The following is a 26168-nucleotide window of genomic DNA, read 5'->3' as shown; positions in this document are numbered from 1 at the left end:
TAAAACACACAATGTATTTAAACATATCGAAGTCAACCACTAAGCCAAGCAAGGGAAGGACAGATGCATGGGGTGGGAATTGGGTAGGGGTTAAATCAGTGATGTGTACATGTATGTACACACAAGTTTTTTTTTTACCACAATATGATGTATGAATATAATACACCAATTAAAAAATTTTAAAAAAATTCCTAAAATTTGAATGGTGAGGGGGTGGGGCTCCATATTTGGTTTCTTGTCCCTGCTATGGTCAAAGGGGACCTAAGAGGGTCATCAGAGGCAGCCTCACTTAGAAGCATAAAAAATACAAGCATAAAGAAAGGGGTAGGGAACTGGCCATGGTAAAACAAAGCAAAACAAAACAAAACCCAGCTGGGCATGGTGGTGCATGCTTGTAAACCCAGTACTCAGGTGGCGGAGACAGGAGGATTAGTTTCCAGGACAGCCTCAGCAAGTAGTGAGACTCTTATCAATCTAGTGAGACCCTGTTTCCAAATAAAATAGGGCTGGAGGTGTGGCTTGGAAGTAGACTGCCCCTGGGTTTCATCCTGGAGGGGCGGGGGGTGGGGATCAGTGACCCAAACTCCAAACCTAAACCTAAAAATCAAACCCACACCAAGCTGGCAGTGGGAAAGAATTCTACCAGCAATTGAAAATGGGACATGCAATGCTGGACTTCAGGCTGTGAGCGCTTCAGTCTGATTAATTAAGGTCAAGGTGATGATGGAAATACCAGCTGGGGAGCATTTTGCCCAAAGATAAATCTGTCCCTCTGTATCTCTGCAAGACAGCAGGGAGGTGTGTGTTTGGAGCTAAATTAATTTGATTTACATCATGCCATGGTAACTTCTGTTCTCTCTGCCTGCTGTCAGATGTCTTAGCTGGCGTTTTCCCTCTCCTTCTTCACCCCCACACATTTCATAACATTGGAGAAAGCACGGATTGGCTCCGGGCAGAATTTAGAAATGATTATTCTGCACTGTATCCCCCCAGCAACTCCCCCTCCGCCCCTCTTGAGAAAGAGGAATTGTAAACCAGAACATAAGTAGGATTTATTTTTATATCGTGCTGAATGGCACAAACTGCTTGACAATCAGAACTTGTTTCCTTTAGCCAAACCTGGCAGCTCACCTAGGCTCCCGTGTGTCTGCAATGATGCTAATGCTAGAAAATGAAGGTGCAGCCCGGGAGCCCCCCAGGAGTGCACTTTTCCCCGCCTGTGTCTGGCCCCTGGGCCAGGCTCTGGAGGCCCGGGTGGAGGGCGCCCCCTGGGGCCCGGGCTCGGCTGGGGCGCCCAGCCCGGGACCCGCCTGGGCCGGCGCAGGGCTGGGCAGGATAAGGTTACTCCGGGGCTTCACAGCCCGGGGCCAGGGAGGCGGGCCGGCGGGGGAGCCCCGAGCGGGCACCTCGCGTCCTGCAGAGCTGCGGGCGGCCGGAGCGCAGCGCCGGCCCCGCCATGGCCCGCGAGCGGCCGCCCGGGAGGGGCTGCGGCGCCCTGCCCCGGTGCCTGCTCGGCGCCGCGCTGCTGCTGGGCCTGCGGCTCTGCCTGGAGCTGCGGCGCGCCGGCTCGGGACCCCCGGCCCGCAGCGCCCCGCGCCGCCCGGCCCCGCAGCCGCCCCCGCCGCACCTGCCGCCCGCGCCCCGCGCCGCCCGCAGGAGGCAGGTGACCTACGTGCGCAGCGGGCGGCGCGGGCCGCCGGGGGGCGCGGGCGGCGGGACCCCGGAGCCGAGCTGCTGCGTCCCCCGCCCCAAGGTCAGTCGCCTCGCGTGCAGCTCCGGGCCTGGGGCGGCCCTCCGCTCCCAGGCCGCGCCCTGACCGCCACCTCCCTTCTTTCAACTCCTCAGTTCTCCAGCGCCACTTCCCTGGGCGCATCCTTCAACGCACCGAGGGAGCCAAGTGGGACTGAGCCGAGCGCATCCCATTTCCCGCCAATATTTGCTGACCGACCCCCGTGCCCAGCCCCCTTTCTGGGCTCTGGGCACCCCGCGGTGAAGGACGAGGCCCTGCTCAATTTACTGAGGGAGGGCTTGGCGTGATAGGCAGGGAAAGGAAGAGAAAGGAGGCTCCCAGTTCCCCCTTGGAGGCCTGGGCACAGCTGGGTGAGCATTCACTGAGCCGGTGATGAAGCCTGCCGCCAGAGGTTCCCCGGACTCCTGCCCCGGGCGCTGGTGAGGGGGCCGGGGCAGGGTGAGACCTTGAGCCTCAGCACCGCCTAATGGCAAGTAAATTAGACCCTCCAGGACCGCAGCAATGACGTGGGTCGGGGAGAGGGTTGCTCTTACTGCCTCATTAACTTCGCTCCACACCTCATTGAGTAGTCCGGTTTTAACCTCTGCTTGCTAAGCCTCTGGGCTTCCCCCCTCCTTTTGGAGCCTGCAATTTACATGGTCCTTAGGAGTGGAAAGATTGCAGGTGTGAGCTTGTCTGGTCCCAGCACATCACTTCAGTTTCCAACCCCATGGCATCCTCTCAAGTCTCCTGCTGCGTGGCATCCCTAGGCCTGCCCCTCCCCTCGGCGAGTGCGGGCGCCCAGCTCTGCCCGGCTCTCCAGTGCCCTCAGCTCCCTCTTCTGTTGCTTTCCTTCACCCACTTCCTCTTCAGGCCTTACCCTCGGTCTTTCCAGCCACTGCGGGTTCTTTCCAAGCCATCCCTGTTATCTTCCTGGGTAATCTCAGTACTTTTTTCTATTTCTGAAACCACACATCCTATGTTAAGTCTTAGCTCTTCCAGAAGAAAGTGGCCACTTCCGGCTCAGGCTCCTCAGACACTTTCCAGGGCACCGTGCTAGGCATTCAGCACTCTTTCGCCAAGAGCTTCCTAGACTACCTGGACTCTGGGTCAGGTGCTGGGGGCACAAGATGAGCTTAAAGTCAGCAGAGGCATCCAGGTGTGGGACCCGTGCGATAGTTGGAATTCAGGTCTGGGACCTACAGAAGGAAGTAAAAACAGACTGGGGAGGGGACATTGGAGCAAGGACTTGATATTTCTCAGGAGTTTGGATTTTCTTGTTTCTCTGTGATGTCCTCAAGTGTTCTGTCCTCAATACCTTTTGCCCCACCCTGTCCTTTTCAGATTCACTGTCAGCTTCTGTTATTCCTGCTGTTACCTGTCCAAGAATTACTCTTAAGTCTTTGTCTTCACTTCAGGCAACAGAAGTGATCACTGGAACCTCTCCTAACAATGGTGAGGTTTGGAATGCTTAGACTTGGAAGGTCTCTAGGAAACAAGTTCACAAAGTCCCTTCTAGGAGGCTGTCACTGTGAGAGTCAGGCTGGAGGTAGCGGCGACTTAGGGAGATGGATGTAGAGTGCTGAGAAAGGCTAGGATACTGCTTGGATTTAGAAGATGCACAGAAGAGCATCTAGCTTCTGTTCATTTTGTCTTGGTGGATGGAGGAAAGGAGGGTTCGGTTTCAGACATGTTTTGTTTTTGTGGTATTGGAGATTAGACCCAGGGGCATTCTGCCTGAACTACACCTCCAGCCCTATTTTTATTTGGTAACAGGGTCGCACTAAGTTGTGGAGGGCCTTGCTAAGTTGCTGAGGCTGGAGGTGGGCCTGCAATTCTCTTGTCTCAGCCTTCCAAGTACTAGAATTACAGGCATGCACAAACATGTCTGGCTCCAGACATGTTGAATTTGAGATACCTTTTAGGAAGTCTGGTGAAAATGTCAAATAGGCAGTTGGCTGTATGAATCTGAGTCTTGGAGGAAATGTCCAGGTTAAGCAGTGATTGGGAAGTCAACCGTGTGCCAGTAGCACAGAAGACACAAAACTCGACAAGTTCAACCAGGAAGTGTGTGTGGCTAACAAGGGCAAGAGACCCAAGTCTGAGCCATGAGGCTCAGTTTTATTAAAATTAAACCAGGAAGAAAATAAAAAGGCAACACATTGAGCATAGTGCCTGCCGCATTACCTACCAACACTCAATACTGGTAGCTTTATGTTTTTGTTTTTGTTTTTTTGGTACTGGGGTTCCTGGAAACCCTTCTACCTCTGGGTCACACTCCCAGACCTATTTTTATACTTTTTTATTTGGAAACAGGGTCTCTTAAGCCAGCGCGGCTGGCTTCAAACCTGCGGGATCCTCCTGTCTCAGCCTCCCAAGCGCAGGGATTACAAGCGTGTGCCACCACACCCGGCTATACTGGTAGCTTTAATTTTCATGAATTAAAGCTCGTTGTAGCCATTCCATGAATGTAACTTACTATAACTTTTTTTTTTTTTTGTGGGTCTGGGGATGGAACCCAGGGGAATTCAACTTCCGAGCTATACCCCCTACCCTATTTTTATTCTTTATTTTTTGGAACAGGGTCTCACTAAGTTGTGGAAGGCCTCACTAAGTAGCGGAGGCTGTCCACGAACCATGATCCTCCCTTCTCAGCCTCCCGAATGCTGCTGGGATTACAAGCATGTGCCACCACGCTCGGCAAACCTATTTTCTATTCCTCTGACTTATGCTGATTCCTGTACCTGCGAGGCCCCTGTTTTCTTCTTCTCCATCCTCCTGTGCTTTCCATCCTTGAATGTTCAGGTTAAAGTTCACCACCTAGAAGCCTTCCCTTATCAGTCCCACCTCCATGCTTATCTCTCCCCAGCTGGGGAAGACAACAGTGATGTCTTCTGTGATTGAGAGCCGTTCTGCCCCTGTGGAGACCTGACAGTCCATTTGGATGGGGTGTCTTGCTTCCACAGTTGTTCTCCAAGGGAAGGATCATGTTTGGTGACCTCGAGTAAATGCTTCTTCCAGATACAAGAATGTGTATAATAATAATAATAATAATAATAATAATAATAATAATAATAATTTATGTATTTATTTATTTATTTTTGTGTGGTACTGGGGGTGGAACCCAGGGGCTTTTCTACCTCCAGGCTATAATTCCAGACCTATTTTATACTTTTTTTGGAAACAGGGTCTCACTAAGTTTCTGAGAGCCTCACTCAATAGCTGAGGCTGGCTTTGAACCCGTGCAATCCTCCTTTCTCAGCCTCCCAAGGGTTGGGCGTGCGCCACCATGCCCGGCTATAATAATAATATCAATCTTATTATTTTAGCCCGTCACAGGTGACAACAAGTATCTTTGGTTTGCAAAATAAAGAAGTGAGCTTATTATTATTATAAAAATATTAAGTTCTTAGCCTCCTAAGAAAAAAAAAGGTACCTGGATTTTCTTTTAATTATCTACTTATTTTCAGGATATAACTAACCTTCTCAAGTTCCTAGATAGTGATGATCTTGAATTCGTTTCATTTTCACAGTCAAATTAAACTGGAAAAACCAGCTATCTGATTTGTCTTTCCACTCCTGGGAACCGAGCTCAATATTCTCTAGCTCTCTGGGGACAAATTTTTTCCCTTCTGAGCCTCGCACCAAGACGTGATGTAATATAAGCTGAACATCCCATTAAGTAATTGAAATAATGCTCGAAGTTATTTGTTAAGCTCCTTGGATATCGTTTTATTTTAATTTTGTGTGTTGAGGGTACCGATCAACAACATCATGAGGTTCTTGGTTACTCTGCCCCAGGCACTTGCAGAATTGGTAAAGGAGAGCGAGCAGGTTCCATTCTATTTTGAGGACAGCTTGCTGGGTGGATGAAAACCTGCATGAAATAATTGGGTTGCAGAGTGTTTCTTGTCACTGTGCTTCCTTTGCAGGTGTGAGAGGCACAGAAATTCAGCAATTATATTGCCACTTTAATCATAGCTTATGCTACTCTTAAAGAAAACAATCTGTTATAAAAAGGAAGAGTGAAGTGTAACCCTCATATAGTTCTTCCCCTCTCCTTCCATCCTCTTCTTTCACCACCCCATGTAAAAAACTAGCTCTAAATATTAAGTGCTCTTGCACCTCTGGAGTTCTAATCTTAGAGCATTCAGAAATGAGGACAAATGACAGATGATGGGTAAATACTGGCCCTTTTCATTGTGATTACCCTGGGACCTATGCGTTCTTGTATATTGCAGACTCTTTAAGCATTCCATCAAAGCTTTAATCTCCAACATTTGCATACTACATATTCATAGAAATATCACTGTGGTGCATTCCCCCTTTCTTTCTGTTTCTTATCTCAGTGTGTTTCTTTCTCTCCCTCCCTTTTTTCTTTTTGGAATTAAACATAATTTGCCACGATTCCCATTTCTTCGGGGAGGCTTTATATAGGACTAGATATGGTCTACATGACTTAGGCTTCTTTGTTCAGTTCTTGGGTGCATGCTCTATCTCTTACAGTTCGGCCTAAATACAGCCGCGTACAGGATACAGGGCTCCCCTGTGCTGGAGATGTGCACCCAGGGGCCAGGCTTCCTGAAGAAATGTCTTCTCTCCTATCAGAGACAGGCTACTTGACATTTAATATGTTGGCTAGGAATGTGGCATCTGAGTCACTGAGCTACAGAACCCAGCCACGAGCTGGCTTTTTTTTTTTTTTTTTTTTTTTTGGTTAGTTACAGATCCTTTGGAACAATGTGTCAGTGGAGGAAAAAACTGTTTCCTCTTCTTCTGAAAAACCATATGGCAAAATTTGGTCTTTCTCACTTCTTGTCATCCTCCTCTTAGTTTTCTAATTCTGTGATTGTCGGCAAGAGCCAGGCAGGGTAGCATAGCGTGTTCCCTCACGTGCCACGCTGGGAGGTGGGTTTGGATTCCTCATGGACGTGGCTCAGCAGGAGTTTGTAGCCCCTTGGGTTTTGTGCCCACCCGCACCTACACTGTCCTTCAGGGACAGCATGAATCGGTTCTCTCACGCTGTACTCAGGAGGTGAAGTATTTTCATTTTAAACAAAGTCTCTGAGGGTAATTGAATGAGCTCCAGCAATATGTGGGTGTGAAACAGCAGTTGCTTAGTTTCATAAAGAGAAGCAGGTTTTTATGACAATGTTGATGTGCCTTCGATGGGGAATAGGGCTCGACACTCCTGCGGTTCCTTCCTCAGAGAGCATTCTGTGGGCAAGGAACTGTTAATGGAGGTGTGATTGTTTTTCAACAACTGGTGGTGATGTTAGATTTTGGGGTGTAATTTGCCCATTCCATTTTCTCGAAGGAAAAGAATGTTTTGTCAATTCTCTCGAATAGAATTGGATTTCCTTTTTAGTCAGTAAAGAGAATCAGGGTCTCACAGTTAAACCCGAGACTTGTGGAGGCCGGTAGGCATTTGTGTTTTTCCATCTGTGCCATGATACCTTTGGAGTTCTTGTGTTTATAAGGAGCTTGGCTCTTTGTTCTGTGATTCATGAAAAGTAACAGGAGCCTGCTTCATTTACCATGAGTCACACAAGGCAGAAATCTACCAGGGTTGATAAGCTTCTTTTAAAAGCAGCACTCAGGTCCTCTCGATATCCTACATTGGTCCCATTAGCATCCTGTGGGTTTTCTGCTAAAAGAGGGTGGGAAAATTTGCTGTTCAAGAAGCATTTTTATCCTGCTGAAGGGTCAAGAGAAAACTGAGTTTTAGGAACATTAGGGTCTAGGGCCATAGGCAATTTAAACTAATGGCAAGCCGGGTTGCCGTTGAGCGCTCAGGAGGTAAATTTGGCTTATGAATTTTGTTGGAACCACATGGTGTTTTCTGTATTTGAACAAAAATATTTGTTTTTGTGGTGCTGAGGATTGAATCCAGAGCTTTGTGTGTGGTGTGCAAGTAAGTGCTCTACACTGAACTACAACCCCGACCCCAGCTTCTGTTTCTATTACCTGTCCTGGCTGATGGCATTTGAAGTTAAAACCCTGAGCCCCATGTTTTCAAAGTTAGCAGTTATTTTTCCTAAAAAGGACAGTAGAAAAATGGACTCTGCCATAGTTTAAAAGAAGAAGAAGAAAGAGGAGATTAAAGAATTAGGAAACTCAATGTTGGAGGAAGAATTCAGTCACCATCATGAGGGGGAGGGGAGGAGTAGGACTGCCTTGGAATCCCAGCTTCTGGGCTTCTTGTCCTGGTCTCTTCTGGGCCTGGCTCACCTCACTCTGCTGCAGGGCCAGGTCTCTAAGGTCACCTTGGATCTGCCGGCTCTGGCCACTTGCCCTAAACAGCACAATGGCCCCTCTCCCTGTCCTGGAAGGAAACCATTCTTGGAGAAAAGGACACTCCCTCTAAGTTACAAAAAGAAGTCAAGCCTTTGACAGGCCCTAACTATTCAGTAGTGTTTTTGCAGTTTGTTCTTAGGCTTTTTTTTTTTTTTTAACATTTTATTCTGTTATTTCAACTAGCCTGTTGTGAAAAACTTGGACATGAGCACCTAGAAATATATTATAGTAGTTTTATTTTTTTATTCTTACTTTTGTTTTTGTGGGTCTGGGGATGGAACCCAGGGGCATTTGAGCTATGAGCTATACCCTTTGCCTATTTTTTATTCCTTATTTTGAAACAGGGTCTCACTGAGTTGCAGAGGGCCTCACTAAGTAGCTGAGGCTGTCTGCAAACCGCGATCCTCCTGTCTCAGCCTCCTGAATGCTGGGATTACAAGTGTGCGCCACCATGTCCGGCTATAAAACTACTGCTGGTGAAACGGGGGTTTCTTGAGAGGAAACCCGGCATTTCTTCGAGATGAAACGCAGTTTCCTAAGAAGGAACTTGACGTTTCCTTACCGGGTTCTTGTTTACGGTGAGCGAAGAATGACACCCGCAGACCTCAGGAAGGGGAGTAAAAGATTTATTGGAAGCAGCAGGGAATGGGGGAAGGGTGGCTGAACACCCCCAAAGGGGCTGGAACTCTGGGTCCAGCAGCTGCCTTCAGGACAATACTTGAGAGTAGCCCAAGCTGAATTGTCTTCAGGTGCAGGCTATTTTCTTCCAGAGTCCACGTAATCTGCTAGAAGGGAATAGAGAAAAGTGGCCGAACACCCCAAAGGGGCAGTCGGAACTCTGGGGTCCAGTAGCTGCCTTCAGGGACACTACCCGAGTGTCGCCCGAGCCAAGTGGCCGTAAGTTGCAAACTACTTTCTCCCAGAGTCCACACAATCTGCCAGAAAAGAGGTGCAGGTCACCTCTAGGGGCCTGGTCATCCTTGATGTCTAGCAGAGGCCTTCAGGTCACTACTCGAGAGTCACCCAAGCCACGTGCCCTCAGATGCACTCTGCCTTCTCTCAGGGACAACACGACCTGCAAGAGAGACAGAACAGCTCTCCAAAAGGGGAGGGGGTCCCAAGAGGGAAAGCCCCAATTGCTGATCCCCAAGGGTCATTGCCCACCGCTTGCAAGTCCACTTTTGGTTAGGGTGACTTTGGGAATTCTGGGAAGCAGCTCTCAGGATTTGCATAGGGTATTTGCAAGTCCTTTGAAGGGTCTCCTTTCAGGAATGCCAGACTTGCTCAGTGGGTTTGTTGATTAGTAAACAGATGGCTTTGTGAAGCTCTGGCCTTCTTATCTCTGAGCCTTTGGAATTTCAGGTATTTGTCGCCCCTCAGGAAACTCAGGAAATTCAGGAAATTAACTTTTTTCTACTGAGGCCTTTCCCCTATCTGCCTATTTCCTTTCTATCTCCTCACTGGGATTACAAGTGTGCGCCACCATGCCCGGCTATAGTAGTTTTATTTTAAAAATAATTTTAGACTCTAGTGTTTATGTATGTTTGAGTTTATATATGCACGTATGTATATATATGTATATATATATATATGTCAGGGAAATATATATATATATATATATATATATATATATATATATATATATTCTTAGTCCCTATGGGATGAGGGATTTTGGGCAAATAATATTTGGTAATAAATTGTCACCTTATATATACAGTGAGCATATTCCTACAGGATCTGTGTATAGGTAATTTTTTATTCGGTGAGTATATGCCTTTAAGATCTATGTATATGTAATATTCTTTAACAGCCGGGCGTGGTGGCGCACGCTTGTAATCCCAGAGCTTGGGAGGGGAACACAGGAGGATCCCGCAGGTTCAAAGCCAGCTGCGCTGGCTTAAGAAATCCTGTTTCTAAAAAATATATATAAAATAGGTCTGGGCGTTAGCCCAGAGGTAGAAGGGCTTCCAGGAACCCCAGTACTACCAAAAACAAAAAAAAAAGTAAATTACAAGTAATATTCTTTAAAAAGTTATTTGTGAAGACTTTTAGTAAAGAAAGTAAATACTTGTATTCAGCTCGTCATTCTAACTAGAATTCTCAAACCAAAATTACAGTCTATATTCTTTAATTTGCTTTCTTCTGTCAATGCAGTTACTTTTTTTTTTTTTTTTTTTTTTAAGGTACTGTGAATTGAACCTAGGCCTAGGGGTATTCTACTTCCAAGCTCTACACTCCAGCCCTATTTTATTTCCTTTTTTTTTTTTTTTTTTTTTTTTTTGTGGTACTGGGGATAGAACCCAGGGGCATTGTACCTCTGAACTACACCCCCAGCCCTATTTTTTTAGTTTAAAAAAAAAATTGAAACAGGGTCTCACTAAGTTGCAAAGGGCCTCACTAAGTAGCTGAGGCTGGCTTTGAACCTGAAATCCTCCTGTCTCAGCCTCCCAAGTACTGGATTATAAACATATACCACCACACCAGGCCAGAGTTACTTTTTAAGAAAAGAATCCAAATAATCTTTCAGACATCTGCATATTTGCAGCTCCTTTGCACTAGCTAGTTTGGGACTCTTTAGGTTACTTTTGTTTCTGTTAGGACTCTCCAGGTTGTGACAGACCCAACTGGAACTAGTAAAAACAAGAGATTGATTGGAATAATATTGGGAAGAAAAAGAAGATCTGGAGAAACTACGAGGGTTCTGGGAACTCGATATAAGTTACACATATTACCCATTAGCGCAGATGTAGCGTCATTTTTATTTCTGGTCACACCTTTGAAAATTCTTCCTGTGTTTGAGCAATTATCTGCCTTTCCAAGAAGAAATCCAATTCACCCTCTCCTCCAGCACACACACTTTTTCTTGCCCTAAAGTACAGTCATGGGATCAAGCCATCACAATTCAGATGCACCTGGCACCTCACAGATGCAAAGGAGCAGGTGGCATGAGGAGGGCAGGGCTGGGTGGCATGGGTTTCATAGGTGGCAAAATGATCTGTGTGTGGGGTCTGTACCCAGTGAGGAGGCAGCACCGCTACACCTGTGTCTGGAGGTGGTATTTCTGCCCTTGAGATTCTGTAAACTAATATATCCGTAATCAATTTCTTTTCTGCTTAACTAGCCAGAGTGGTTTCTATTGTTTACAACCAAGAACCTTGACAGACCAATAAATTAGAACTTGCAGTTCAGAAGGCTATAACTGCACCTTTCCCTTTTCAATTTTAAATAGCTCTATTTAATTCAGATTTTGGAACATGACGACTGGGGTCTGTGTAAACTATGGGCTGAGGGACCTTTCCCTGACATGATAATAACATTTAGCTTTAGATACTAAATTACACAAATCTGCTAACTTATCTCTGGAGTCACCAAGCCCTTTTTCATGGTATCTTTTGTCTGAGGTCTCAGCAGGAAGAGGCCATTTTATGCTGCGGTTGTAAACAATGCTCCATCTTGTGTGTCCTACGAACATCGGTTTATTTCTTGCTGATGTTGTATCCATTGTGGCTAGATGGGGTGGGGTTGGCTGCTCTGTGCTATCATTGGCCTCTCTCTCTGGACCCCAGGCTGGCAGCACAGCCATCATCTGTATCATTACTGGTCACCTTGGCAGAGGGCTCTGGAGGGTCTTGTATGATTTTACTAAACATCCCAGCTGGGAGGTGACACATACCACACCTGCCCTAGATCCAGTGGTCGGAGCCAGGTGCTTGGTCCCGCTCAAGGCCAGAGGTGTCACTCTCTGTGCCAGGAGTCAGAGCTGGGCATGTTCGACGAGCAGCCCTTACAGCCCACAAGGTTTGGGGACTCTTCCATCATTTGTGTTTAAACAGACATCATCCAGGGCATGCTCCACAGTCATGTCTTGATGCCTCGCTGAATCTGTGCATTTGACAGTATTGGATGAAGCATGGTTGGTTCTTTTCAGGGGGCTCAGATCTAAAATGAAGCAAGCATCTGAATTTAGCAGCACACTAAAATAAATCCAGACTTGATTTACATCTTACAAACAGTGCTGTGGCGCATCCCTGAGTTTGTTAAACACAATGATTCTTGTTGACATTGTTTATGTTAGATTCTTTGCACAGGGCTGTGATGGGAGGATGGCCTCAGGCCAGTCTTTTTTTTTTTTTTTTCTTTTCTTCCTGGAGGTAGAAGGGGAAGCAAGTTATCTGAATAAATAAAGCCATGAGTGTAAATAAGCTGAAGTCCTCTGATGAGAGGAGTCAGGCTCCGAGTCTAAATCCATCTTCATGGCGATCACTTACTCATTTTTACTTGGAGCTTGTTGAAAGACTTCCAAATGTATTTTCAGAATCTAAGCACAAATCAGAGGCAATACTTGTGCTGAATAGCATTTACTCATATGCACAATATGACAGCAAGCAATTTTAGTTTATATTTCATCTACTTTGAGTAGAGCACAACAAATCACTTAAATATCCTAATTAGAAAAATACATGCTCATTGAGCTCAGAGTGATTAGGCTGGAGAAGGCAGCTTCTGTCAGCAGTTTTGGGAGTAGAATATGGAAGTCAGCAAAGGTAATACATGGGATGCTGGAACACCTGTTTATATGAATTTATAAATGTCAAGAAAATAAGTATTTCAACATCTCGAAGCCTTACCACCTCGCCTGTACAATGGGCTTCTGTTTTTCTCTTTTCCTCCCCTCCCTCCCTTCCATCTGCTGCTGAGATTGAACCCAAGGTCTCATATATGCCAGGCAAGTACTCTACCACGGAGCTACACCTCCAGCCCCAGTTTTCTAATGGAAGTCAGAAGTTTAATTCTGCTCCCCTACTTACTAAATGCAGACAAGTTGCAGACCTTCTCTGAACTTTGGTTTCTTCCTTTGTAAAAGAATTAGTAGTACATAACTCTCAGGGTTGTCGTGAAGATTAATTGAGTGCATGAGGTGAAAGCACCCAGCAGCTGTCCTGACACATGAAGTAGTTCAGCAAATGAAGACTATCTGGGCGGGACTTTGTGTCCCAGCTGGGACACTTGGTCTGTGAGCATCAGAAAGTTACCGGCATGTGTTTCTGTGATGTATAAAAGCCCAGTATTCATTGTAATTTTTTAATATTTATATTGTTATTTTTGAAACCTAAAGTACAGATAATATGCTCAGGGATCAGAAGAACCTTTATTGGAAATAAAGGTAGCAGCAACTAGTACAGTTTTTGCTAGTGTTTATATTATATACTTATACACATATAATTCATTGATGAAATTGTTAAAGCTTATCTGTTTTCATCATTTTATGATTTTTTCCTTAAATCTAATTACAAGTATTTTGTATGAACTCCTATTAAATGATTTTGATATGTATTGGGTTGACTGTATAAATGTGATTCTTAGATCTTCAAATACAATTTTCCCTCAAAAGAATGTTTACAAATCTTCTGTTAACTAGGTTGACCCACTATCATTCTCTTACTTCTTTAGTTCAAGGGAGGTCAGTTGGAATAATTGTAGATTAAAGAGCTAATTAATTGTTTTAAAAACAATTAAAATTGTTTTTCTTGTCCTGTCTTTCACATTTTAGTCATTTTAAGATGAATGTTATTGTGTTTGGTACTTTATATGCCTTTAAACATTAGCTCAACTTAATCAACACAATAAACAAAATGTAAGTATCAATGCTGTACCTGGTACTGTGGGAAACAAAATTCCTTTAAGAAGCTTATAATTTAAGTAGAGGTAGAGGAGAATGTTATACTGGGGAGTTCCATATATTCTTTAATTCTCAAAATGAACTCACGAGAGAGGAATTGTGCTCTTTTTGCAGACAAGGAAGTCAAGGCTCAGGGTCATTAGTAAATTTGGGCAAAATATGGCTAGAGATGAAATGAAGGTTTAAATTCATAATTCACTCCTTTTTTTTTTTTATTTGCCTGCTCAGATAGGCAGTTGATGCATTGTCAAGTAAAACAGGTTATTTACCAGAGAAAAATGAAAATCTTGCAGATTTTCAGAAGATACCACAAACTTAAAAGACAGATCACAGTCTCGGGGAGGATATTTGCAATGCATATCACTAATAAAAGATTAATGCCTCCCATTTAAACATCAACTAAAGCAAAAAAAGACAAACAAATGAATAGAAGAACAATCAGGGAATCAATAGGAAATAACAGAAGAGGAAAACTAAAATGCCAAAAATGTATACACATATATAAAGATGATCAGCTCTATTAATAAGCAGGGGAAGTGATCAAACCACAATGAGATTCTGTTTCACCTCTGTCCTATGGGAAAATACAGTATGTTTGATAAACAAGGACTGATAATCTTGTAGATACAAAGAAATTTATTACATTGCTTTATCCAAAGTAGCTCCCTATCTCCACTCTTGTTGTATATTCCTTTATTTTCTCCATAGCACTACCACTCTCTGACCATTTTTTTTCTTTATTTAGTTCTTGTTGTAGTCTCCCATTTTCATCTCCCATGCAGGTCTTGCTCACCACTATATCGCACTGGCAAATAGTAGGTGCTCAGTAAATACTGGCTGAAAGAATGTTTCTGTCACTGGGGTACCAGACTAGTGGGCTTGGGGAGAATTAGAATCTTTCAAGTACTCTACCTAAATCCCTTCAAGTTCTCGAATTTCCAAATAAGTGTATTACACCAGTCTCTTGGCACAGAACACCCAGTGTTCACTTGGTTTCAAACAGTGGTTACTATAGAACAGAGGTTGGGAGAGCCTAGTCCAGCCTAAACCTGTTTTTGTATGGCTCATGAGCTAAGAATGACTTTTACAGTTGAACATTTGCAATCAGTTTAATGTTAGGAACACTATCTTTGGCCAGGGTTAGGAGCACATGCCTGTAATCCTAGTACTTGGAAGTTTGAGACAGAAGCATCACAGGTTCAAGGCCAGCCTCAGCAACTTTGTGAGACCCTGTTTCAAAATAAAAGATAAAATTAGGCTTGAAGTGTAGCTCAAAGGTAGAATGCTCTTGGCTTCAATCCTTATTACCAAATGGAAGGAAGGAAGGAAACTGAACCCCAAATGAAACAAAATGCTAACAATAAAAATTCCGTCCTCATTATTAGGTTTTTACTAACAAAAATGATATGGAATCATTATTATGTTTTGAATTTCACCACTAAAACTATTGTGAAAGCTGGGTGTATTGGTGCACGCTTGTAATCTCAGTACTTGGGAGGCTGACACAGGATGATTACAAGTTTGGGGACAGCCTCAGCTAATTAATAAGACCCTCTGCAACTTAGTGAGACTCTGTTTCAAAATAAAGACTAAAAAATAGGGCTGAGGTTGTAGCTTGGAAGTAGATTGCCCCTGGATTCAATCCTAGTATAGAATTGAAAAAAACTATTGTGGAAACATGTCTTCTCTTTTGTTCTGTAAGTGCCTACCTAGTTTCCTTGATCTTGTCTCCTGACTCACACAGCCTAACGTGTTTACTATCTGGCTCTTTCCAGAAAATGTTTGCCACTTTCTACTGTAGAAGGAACCTTAGGCCAACCTAACTGTGTTTCAGGTAGAGATGAAAAAACTTTAATGGACTCACTCAAGCCCAGGAGATTCTCCTGCTGGAGTTTTCCTATCTGCAACATGAGAAGAAGGATCCTAGGCTTCGAGCGGGCGCTGAGAATGTTCCTGGGCTCTCTGCTCCTTGGTGCTAATGCCACCACAAAGTCTGGAAGGTCTTTATTATTTGGCCGACGTGTGTGGTGAACATAAAAACCGTTTTCAACCTTGGTTTAGCCTCCTGTGACCCGCTACCTGCCTTTTCCAACACAACTGCAGGGTTGCTGGGCAGATTATATTGTGAAAGTCAGAGGAACCCATCTCTCCCGACTGCAGCACTCACCCCTTCCCTTAATGCTCAACATTAAAATGGCTTGAGCCATATACTAGAAGGTGTTCCCACCTTCCCTGCGATCAGTATTCCTACATTTCTGGGGCTCACATTTCCTGCTCAGTTGCTTCTGGATCCCTGCTGTAAGCTCAGTGCTTCACCTCTGGCCTGCACTGCCCGCTTCCTTAATCCTTCAGAGTGACACCAACACCGGTCTTACCAAAGGTCTCAGAGAAAGAGGGAGGTATTAGTGTGGTTCAAAATAAATGCCAGCCTAACATCGATTCCGTTGTTTTCTCGACCATCGAGATTTCTTACGGTTGTCTTTCATTGTTTTTGCCTTCTCCTATGCACATGTCAATCTCTTTCTTCCATTGTCAAGCCTGCAATCCCCCACTTCTCACCCTATTCTCTTGAGCTTCCAACAAACAAATCCCAAATATGTCTTCCTTCCTCCCCCCACCTCCTTTGGCTTGGCCAAGTTTCCCCCTCTCCCTCCATGTCTGGCCTACTGGGTTATGCTATTCCAATAGAAGGCAAAATTGGCTGCAATCCGAATATGTTTTCAATAATCATGTTTCCCCAGCCTCTCTACTCTTAGGCAATCTACTATACAACATAGCAAGAACTCACTACGTTTGGGTCATTACTAATAAAAAGATTCTGCTAGGTATAGTGGCCCACACCTGTAGTCCCAAGTACTTAGGAAGCTGAGATGGGAGGATTGCAGGTTCAAGACTAGCAACATACCAAGATTCTCAGTAACCTAGCAAGACCCTATTTTCTTTTCTTTTATTTCCTCTTCTTTTCTTTTCTCTCTTGTAGTACTGGGGATGGAACCAGGGGCATTCTACCTCTGAGCTATGCCCCCAGCCCTATTTTTTATTCTTTATTTTGAAACAGGGTCTCACTGAGTTGCAAAGGGCCTCACTAAGTAGCTGAGGCTGTCTGTGAACCACAATCCTCCTGTCTTGGTTCCCCAAATGCTGGGATTACAAGCATGTGCCACCATGCCCAGCCTTATTTTAAAAATACCACCACCACCACCACCACCACCGCCGCCGCTGCTACTACTACTACTACTACTACTACTACTACTAATAATAATAATAATAATAATAATAATGATAATAAGGGGCCGAAAGTTGGAGGCAGAATGCCCTTTGGTTCAATCCCCAGTACCACACACAGAAAAAAGACTACCACTGAAGGTCCAGTGCTAGTTCCCTCGCCCCAGGTATGGCCACTGCTGTTCTATGGTATGGGCAAAAGATAGTGTTAGTGGTACTTTGGGAGGAGTAGTTTTATATATATAGTCTTCATTTTCTTTTTTAGCTTTTGGGGTTCCTGGTGAACTATATTTCTTCAGTCTGCTGTGGAAATGGTTTCACAAGCAAGTACTGAGATGACCCAGCAATTGCCCCCCTAGTAAAGACATATGTTTACACAAAATTTGTACATGAATGTTTATAGCAACATTACTTACAATTTGCAGAATGGAAGCCACTCAAATATCCAGGAGCTGATGAATGGATACACAAAATGTAATATAGCCATGTAATGGAATCTTATTCAGCCATAAAAAGGAATGAAGTTCTGAGACATGCTAGAATGTGGAGGAACCTTGAAAACATTATGCTAAGTGAAAGAAAATAGTCAGAAAGGCCACATATTGAACTAATTCAGTTTTAACAAAATGTCCAGAATAAGCGAATCTGTAGAGACAGAAAGTGGATTAGTGTTGCCAGAGGCTAGGCATAGAGAAGAATAGGGAGTGACTGCTCCTGGGAACAGTTTCTTTTTTAGGAGATGAAACACTCTGGAATTAGATAGTGGCGATTGTTGCGCAACCTGTGTGTATACAAAAAGGCACTGAAATGTACACTGTAAAATGGCAAGTTTTGTGCTATGAGAATTTTAAACATTCTCAGGAGCCTAGGAAATGAGTGACAGGTGTGGAGCTCCCTGCTTTGCTCTGCTCAGGTAAAAATGAATGAACTGTGAGAGGGCTCTGGGTCCCCAGCCTGGTGCCCATGGACGGACACAGGTGTGTTCAGCAGCACTGTGAAGCCCACGTGTCGGCTTGTCTAGGAAGCGCCCAGTGCGGTCTCTCAGGAGTGGCCACCTGGCTCCTGGTGAGCTTCCTGGTGCTCTCTCTCTCAACAGCTCCAGGCTTGGCAGGCACACTGTAGAAGCATGCACATACAGCCCGGCAGCTTGCTGTTTGCAGATGAAGGAAAACCTCAAGCTGCCGTCCCTGTGAGCATGCTGGCCTCCTGGTGCACCAGCTTTCTGTACGAAGCACTGACCCAGGGCACTAGGGCCTTGTCCAAAGATGCAGCCAAGCACCGCTCAGTCTCCTGCATCTCTTAAATGAGTGGGTTCTTATTGTGCTTAGAATATCAGGTACTCGGCTCTTCTTTCTCATTTTCATTCTCACCCAAATGACCGTAGTCACCTCATTTGCAATGACTTGTGCAGAGAGCATTCTATACCCCCAAGGGTATTTATATTAAAGGGAACAGCAGTTATATCAGTACCCTAGTTTTAGACAGCTCTTCCTACTTTACAAAGGCTTGCTCTGTTGTTATTTCAAGGGTTCTTATAATAGTCTTAGGAGCATTGGACATTGTTTCCTTTCCATCAATAGGGAATCTGGTTACATTACTGGTTGAAGATAAACTGAGAAGCCAGTTTATCTTCATGGTGGTACATGCCTGTAATCCCAGTACTTAGGAGGCTAAGACAGGAGTATCGCAGGTTTGAGGTCAGACACAGCAATTTAGTGAGACCCTGTTTCAAAAATAAAAAATTGGGCTGGAGGTGAGCTTGGAGATGGAATGCTCCTGGGTTCAATTCCTAGTCAGTCAGTCTCTCTCTCTCTCTCTCTCTCTCTCTCTCTCTCTCTCTCTCTCTCTCTCTCTCTCACACACACACACACACACACACACACACACACGTATTACATTCATTGAGATTATAACCCAGGTCATCATGTTATTCCTACTTTACATTATAACTACTCTATGCCAAAACCTAGATCTCAGAAAAATATGTTGGTTACTATGGATTTACATTTGCTATTAAGGATCCTTAGATATTTTCCAAACCAACTAATATATTTGAGTTTAGTTTTAGCTATTTTTGTTAAGTTGGAATTTCAAGTATGCCTTACATTGCTTCAAAAACAAATTTGAACTGATTATATAATTGTGATAGGGAATGTTCTTTTGAATAGTGAATATTCATTTTGCACAGAAATAGTAAAATACAGCTTATTTAACTAATGTGCACTTAGAGGAGCCTCAATCAGGAGGAAAAAACTACATCCGTTATGAAACTGAAATGCTTGAATTTATTCGGGTACCCTGGATACAGAGAACTGTTTTGGAAAATCTGAATGCCTGGGCCTTATGCCTGGACAAGGAATGTTCTTATTTATAAAAAACCAAACCACCAGCACAGATTGCAGCCTGTTTAACACATACAACATCAAATCTTTTCTTATTATGGTGATGTGTTGAGACAAGAAACAGGAAGAAGTCCTATAGATATGCATAATTTCTTATTTAAAAATATAGGATAAGCTGTAGTGCTGATAATTAAAATAAAGACATGCATATTTGGTTAAGTCGGTAACTTAATAGAAAACCAGAAAGTGCCCTTAAGGGATGTTTTAAAATGTTTCAATAATAAAACCACACAGGAATTAGAGAAACAGAGTAAAGGAAATTGGAAATTCAATTTTCTGTCTTTTGGACAAGCGATTCTTAGGTTATAGTTATTTTGAAACCAAAAATTTTTTCAATTTAAAAATAGAAGTGAAGAAATAGGAACAGATTGGAGTGTGGAGGGGAAAAAAGCAGAGAGAGAGAGAGAGAGAGAGAGAGAGACAGAGAGAGACAGAGAGAGACAGAGAGAGACAGAGAGAGACAGAGATACAACAGGGAGGCTGTGTTCAGGGACCACTTCTGTTCAGCTCTTCTCAGATTTCCTCAGGATTGTGCAGATAACCAGGCATTTAAGACTTGAATTGAGTTCACAACAATGGTTCTTTACATTTTATGAGTTACAAAAATTTGATGAAAATTATTTGATGGAAGTTATGGAAGCTATTGCAGGATACTGAACGTCTGCACACACACATTCATTGGCAGTTGATTTCAGGGGCTTGTGGCCCTTGGGGAGCCCTAAACTTTTTATGTAGAGTGAATAAGAATCACTATTAGGTGCTTTCAGACTACACCTCACCTGACCCAGGCTTCCTGTGAAGGGCCACTCCCTCAAGAAGGCAAGGGTCCAGTCACAAAATGGCTAATTACGGCTGGGATGGTCAAATCTTAAACTTGGGTTAAGTGGTTGAATAATGAGTGTTCACCTTTTACGGAGAGCTGCCTCAGTATGATGGACAGCTGGACTCTCTGCTGGAATCGCCTCACTCTGGCCCGGGCTGAGTTAAGCCTCAGGAAGGTGGAAAAGGTGTTGTAGACAGCAGCCTGTAGAGACCATTGGCCCCAGGCCTGGACTAGCTCCCTTCCCCTGGTGTTGCCGTGTGCATCCTACAGATGACCAGGCCTGCTTGCTCTGGCCTTCTTAAGCTACACCTGGAAGAAGAGTTGTGCTTCCTTTTCAGAAGAGTAGTCCACAGCTCCTACCTGCTATTGATTTTCGTGTTGTTTCATTTATAAACAAGTGCTTGCTTTATGCTGTAGAACTGGCCAATGCTAAAAAAAGTTTGAAGGTGGAAAAATTCATAGCTTCTTGAGAAAACAAATCCAAAGGGGCTTACAGATCACCTCTTGCATCTTATCTACATCCCGACTTTCATTCATGTTCCTCCAGCCACACGGTGAGATTAGCCTAGCATTGTTTAAAGTGGCTCAAAATAACATTGCACTTTCTCTGACTACACAATTGTGTACTCTCTACAACTGTTTAATTAACAAGTTGAGTAGAAACCTCATACCAAAGTCACCCATGTGCAGTAATTGGGTCAGTTATATAAAAGGTGGTTAGAACAGTAAATCACAAAAATGTTCACATGCACAGTCAAATTTAACTGAAAACACACACATGCCTGTTCAGTTGCTGAGAAGAGAGAGAGAGAGACAGAGAGAGAGAGAGAAAGACTGTGTGTGTGTGTGTGTGTGTGTGTGTGTGTGTGTGTATGTGTGTATGTGTGTGTGTGTGTACACTCTGGCCGGAGTTCTGGTCTTTCTTGGAAAACCCATCTAAGTAAACGGTATCACCCATCCTTTTCAGTTTTGGTTTCTTCAGAATGGAGCCAGAGTTTGACACTTCTGAAGGAGTCTGCACACTTTGAGATTTTAGTGATTTTTTGTTATTCTCTTTCTCTTTTATGCTTACTTTACCCATGCCAATTACCACAGTATTGTAAAATAGCATCTACCTTTTATTGACCTGGTTTTTATAGAAATGAGGGCCAGTTTTCTTCTGTGCACACACTTCATGGATTTACCTAATTTCCAATTAAATTATGTCATTTTGATAACTTGTACAGTTGATACGAATTGATTTGGAAACAAACCAAGTAACTCCTGGTGACCCATTAGCACAGGGAGAGAAATTCTGAGTGTCAATTAACCGAAGTTGGTCTTGTAGAGACAGGTTATATGTGTTCTACTGTAATGTATGTTAAAAAAATAAAAATTTTGTAAAAATGTTCTAAAATTGTGTACCATGTTTTATTTTTTTTTAATTTTTATTTTTTTTGGTGGTACTGGGGTTCCTGGAAGCCCTTCTACCTCCGGGCTACACTCCCAGACCAGTGTGTACCATGTTTTAAAATACATTGGTGCTGCTTTATTTTGCCTGTAAAGTAAATTCCTACAAGGAAGATTGTACTTACTGAACTACAAGAGAATCTGCACAACATTGTTGCAGAGGATGAATAATAAGAACTAGACCAGAGAAGTCAGGACGAGAAGGTTATCTTTATGATGCTTCGTGGACCAACTCTGTCTCCCCCCACCCCACCAAACACCCACCCACCATGACAGGCATTATTTATTTAACTTTTGCCTGAACATCTATTTTTTTAAGGATGTGTGTGATGCTGGGAATTAAACTCAGGGATATTTTACCCCCTGTGCTATTGGGGGCTGTTTAAAATTTTTATATTGAAAGAGGGCCTCACCAAGTTGCTGCTGCTGGTCACAAACCTGAGATCCTCCTGTCACAGCCTGCCAAGTACCGGGATTACAGGGGCACACCACCGTGTCTGGCTCTTTTTATTGACTTAACAAGTGAAATTTATAGCAACAAATATTATAGTTTCAAGGTCACGTGTTAATTGTCTTTGGAATTATGAAAACTAATTTTCATTATTATAGAAAAGTTTTGTGCTCCTTTTAGATAGATTTGGGTAAAACCTCACTTTACAATTTCAAGGTGTTGAGTGTGTGCAAATTTAGCTTAATATTTATAATAATTGGCATGTAAATATTTAACTTTTTAAAGTCTATCAAAACAAATGCTAATTTTTAATGAGGTGTTTTAATTTTCCAGAAATGCTTCTTTGCAGTTTCTACTAAGCTGCATGTCATCTTTAGTTTTTATTTTAATTTGAACAAGGCTAAATCAAAGACGGTGTGTTAGTCAGCTTTTGTCTCTTTAACAAAACACTGGAGAAAAACAGCTTGAAGGGCCATGTCTTTGGGCTCACAGTGCCCGAGGTCCCCCCCCCCACCCCACCATGGTTGACTGGCTCCATGGTTTCTGGTCCTGCGGAGAGGCAGAAAATCGTGGCGGAAGGAAGTGGTAGAATAAAGCTCACTTCATGGTGGCCAGCAATGTAGCAGAGACTGCCAGAGAGAGCAGAAGAGGCTGGGGACAAGATGTACCCTTCTGGGGCACACACCCAGTGGCCTGCTTCCTCCGATGAGGTCCCACATCCTGTAGTTTCCACCATCTCCCAATAATGCTCTCAAATTGTTATCTCATCATTGGGTTAGTCTATAGATGTGGTCAGAGCCCTCATGATCCGATCACTTCCCAAAGCCCCATTCTGAATATTGCCACGCCAGGGACCAAGCTTTCAACACACAGGCCGTTGGGGGATGCTCCGGATTCAAAGCATAACAGGATTTATAATAATTTATTTATTCCTAAATAAAGAGATTCTATATTTAGCTAGATTAAGGTATTACTATAAAGCTCACTTTGTAAATTCCCCTGCTTTTCCCCAAAGTAATAAAAAATCATCCTCAGCTCCAAGAGGTATATCATGTTCTTTCTCCCTTGGCATTTAAAGCAATGTAAAAATGTCCCTTGGAACCAGTTCTGTGGGGGATTGTAAAAGAAGCAAAACATGTGGTATCTTCATAAGGCTTGTGGTTTAGAGCCACACACTTGAATCACATTATACCAAAAATTTGATTAAGTATAAAGTGAGAAGTAAAATCAATAATTGCCAAAGCACCTCCTTGGAGTAGTGTATTCTGCACGTAGAGGATATTTTAGGACATTTGAGGGCAAAATGTAGCATTAAAGCTGGACCTTGAAGGACAAGTGGAATTTGAATTAACTAGTGAGAAGGCAAGAGAATTCTGGGTAGGAGGGAAAAGGCCCCACACATTATGTTAGAGGACAGATGCATTTAGAAAACGGACCAGATTTGTTTGTAACTAGGGTTTCCTTATGATCTTTATCTGAGCACTTCCTAGCTTCTTGACACTGAATTTTATTTTGTTACATTTTTTTTCTTCCACTATCCAAGACTCTCCATAAGACAATGATCTGTTTTAGCTTTCATTTTAATCTCTGCTGGTGTGACATTGGGAAGATGCTGTGGGAATGCAGTCGTAATAATGATGACCATCTTTTTTTAGGGGAGGAGTACTGGGGGTTGAACCCAGGAGGTTTCCTACCTCCAGGCTATACTCCCAGACCTATTTTATACATTATTTGGAAACAGGGTCTCACTAAGTTGCTGAAAGCCTCACTAAGTAGCTGAGGTTGACTTTGAACCTGTGCGATCCTCCTGTCTCAGCCTCCCAAGTGCTGAGATTACAAGTGTGCACCACGATGACCGGCTTTTTATTTTTTTTATTTTGGGGTCTGGGAATGGAACCCAGGGGAATTTGACCTCTGAGCTCCACCCCCTGCCCTATTTTTAATTCTTTATTTTGAAACAGGGTCTCACTGAGTTGCAGAGGACCTCACTAAGTAGCTGAGGCTGTCTGCGAACTACAGTCCTCTTGTCTCAGCCTCCCGAATGCTGGCATTACAAGCATGCGCCACCATGCCCAGCTGATAACCCTCTTTTACTGAGTGACTTTTAGGTTCTTATATAGTCAGTATAGACTATGTTATGCTACAGTAACAAACATGCACTTGGATGTTAGGACTTCAAGTGGATTAAATATATTTCAGCAAATTATAATAAACTTTTATTTCTTGTCTATGCAACATGTTTAGTGTTGAAAATCAAGGTCTTAGTTTATTGCTGATCCCTGCTGCTCCTTACCTAAACCATTGCCATGCATCAGAAAGCTCTGAATCCTTGCCTAATAGTCTAATCCTTCTTTGTAACTCCTTGAGGATTCATCATCCACGACATTTTCAGACCCATTGGCGAATTCCTTAGTGTGTTCCACATTTTATTGATAAAGAATTTTGTAAATTTGTTACCAATTGCATCAGTGAGTCTGTTAATACAGAAAGCCACGTGTGTTTACCTAGGAGTCTTTTCTGAAATTGCTATTGGCATGTTATATCTATCTGAACCACATGTGACTTTGGTATGTCTTTTCACTTTCTCTAAACTTTATTTTCTTGTTAGAATATGAAGGGGTTGGTTTAGATAATCCTTTAAGGTCTAGCTCTCTCTCTGTCTTTGTACTGAGGATTGAACCCAGGGGCATTATATTTCTTGTATTTTATTCTTTTATTTTGAAAAGGGGTCTCATAAGTTCTGGAGGTCCTCTCTAAGTTGTTGAGGCTGGTTGCAAACCTGCAATCTTCCTGTCTAAGCCTTCCAGGTACTAGGATTATAGTCATGTACCACCTGGCTTATTTTTTACTTTGAAACAGAGTCTTGCTCAGTTGCTGAGGGGGCTGTCCTCGAACCTGCAATCCTCTCGTCTCAGCCTCTCGAGTACTGAAATTCCAGGTGTGTGCCACCATGCCCAGCTCTTAAGATCTCTCTTTCAATGCAGTGATTTTCCACAAGAATGACGTAAGCAAAAATTGAAGCTAGAAATAGTTTGTATCTTCTGGATTCTGTAACTTTTTTTGTAGTGTTTTTTTTTTTTTAAAGTTCTCCCTTGTGGGAGGAAGTTGGTTTGTTTTTCTTTAATGCAAGGAACATTAATCCTTTCTCATACCATTAAAAATGCGTTCAGAATTTCATCAGTTGAGATCTGCTATGTGTTTTTGCACAATTTGTCGCCTTTACACTTGTTATTTTCAGTCAGTAATGTGGACAGGTGACTTGGCCAAGGTCCGCGGCCACTCTGGCAGCTCTGCCTCCAACCCTGGAGATCCTCACTCCCAGTCAGCAAAGAACCCTGAGCCCAGAGTCAACACAGCAGCAACCCCAATAACAACTGACCTCCCAGAGGTCTGCTTCCTTCAGCAGTCCCTCAAGGTCCTGGGAGGGCCACTTAGTGATAGAGATGGTGGCTTTTTCCTTCCGTTTAGGTACAAGGCTGAAGTGCTTTTGGTTCCAGAGGAGTCCAGCCAGCGCTGCCTGTCTGCTTTACAGAGCTGGCAGTTTCCCGACGATGAAAAAGAAACATTTATTGGCCTTCTTCTAACTTGTCAGGCAGTATAACTTTCAGTGCATTCAGACAGAAAAAAAGATGTTCTATAAATATAGAATCATGCAAGGAATGTCCCAGAACCAGAGTCTTATCTCTAATTGTCAGGCAGGATTTATTGAGGTGACCACATACCATACCACTGTTTAAGGGCCAGAGTGACAGTATGGGCAATATGAAATATGGACAGTATGAAATTGAAAATGTTAGTTAATATGGAGGGGTGCATGCTTAAGACTGAGAAATACAGATACGTGTGCATAACACACGTGCATACACAGTTATATGCAGTCAGTGATGGGCCCAGTGGGATGTGACAGGCTCATTGGGAGCCCGGGCTGCTCTTTAGCCAGCTGGTCAGTGCTGCGGGCGTGTCTGGGTGCTGGGTCCCCTTTTCCTCTTTTCCTCCCCGCCCCCCTCGGGGCTGGGCTGTCCTCTCCATGACAGTCCCCCTTGTGACCTGGTGTCTTGCTTGCTCGTGCCCTTTCTCACGGGAGATTATTCCTGCATCATGCGGTGTCTACA

At 43.5% G+C, this 26168-nt stretch overlaps 1 protein-coding gene across 1 annotated transcript in view; it reads left to right on the top strand.

The window, feature by feature from the left end:
• Positions 1-1456: 1456 nt before the first annotated feature.
• METTL24 (methyltransferase like 24) overlaps positions 1457-26168 on the top strand; it is a gene marked incomplete at both ends in the record, with an annotated part of 110782 nt that continues 86070 nt past the window's right edge. The window contains one exon of the mRNA XM_080700208.1: positions 1457-1753. Coding sequence (XP_080556334.1) covers positions 1457-1753 — 297 coding nt within the window. The remainder of the gene's footprint in view (positions 1754-26168) is intronic.

Source organism: Muscardinus avellanarius (genome assembly GCF_963383645.1).
Source record: "Muscardinus avellanarius genome assembly, chromosome: 8".
NCBI lineage: Eukaryota > Metazoa > Chordata > Mammalia > Rodentia > Gliridae > Muscardinus > Muscardinus avellanarius.
Note: the sequence above shows the minus strand (reverse complement) of the source record. Positions and strands in the feature narration are given on the sequence as shown.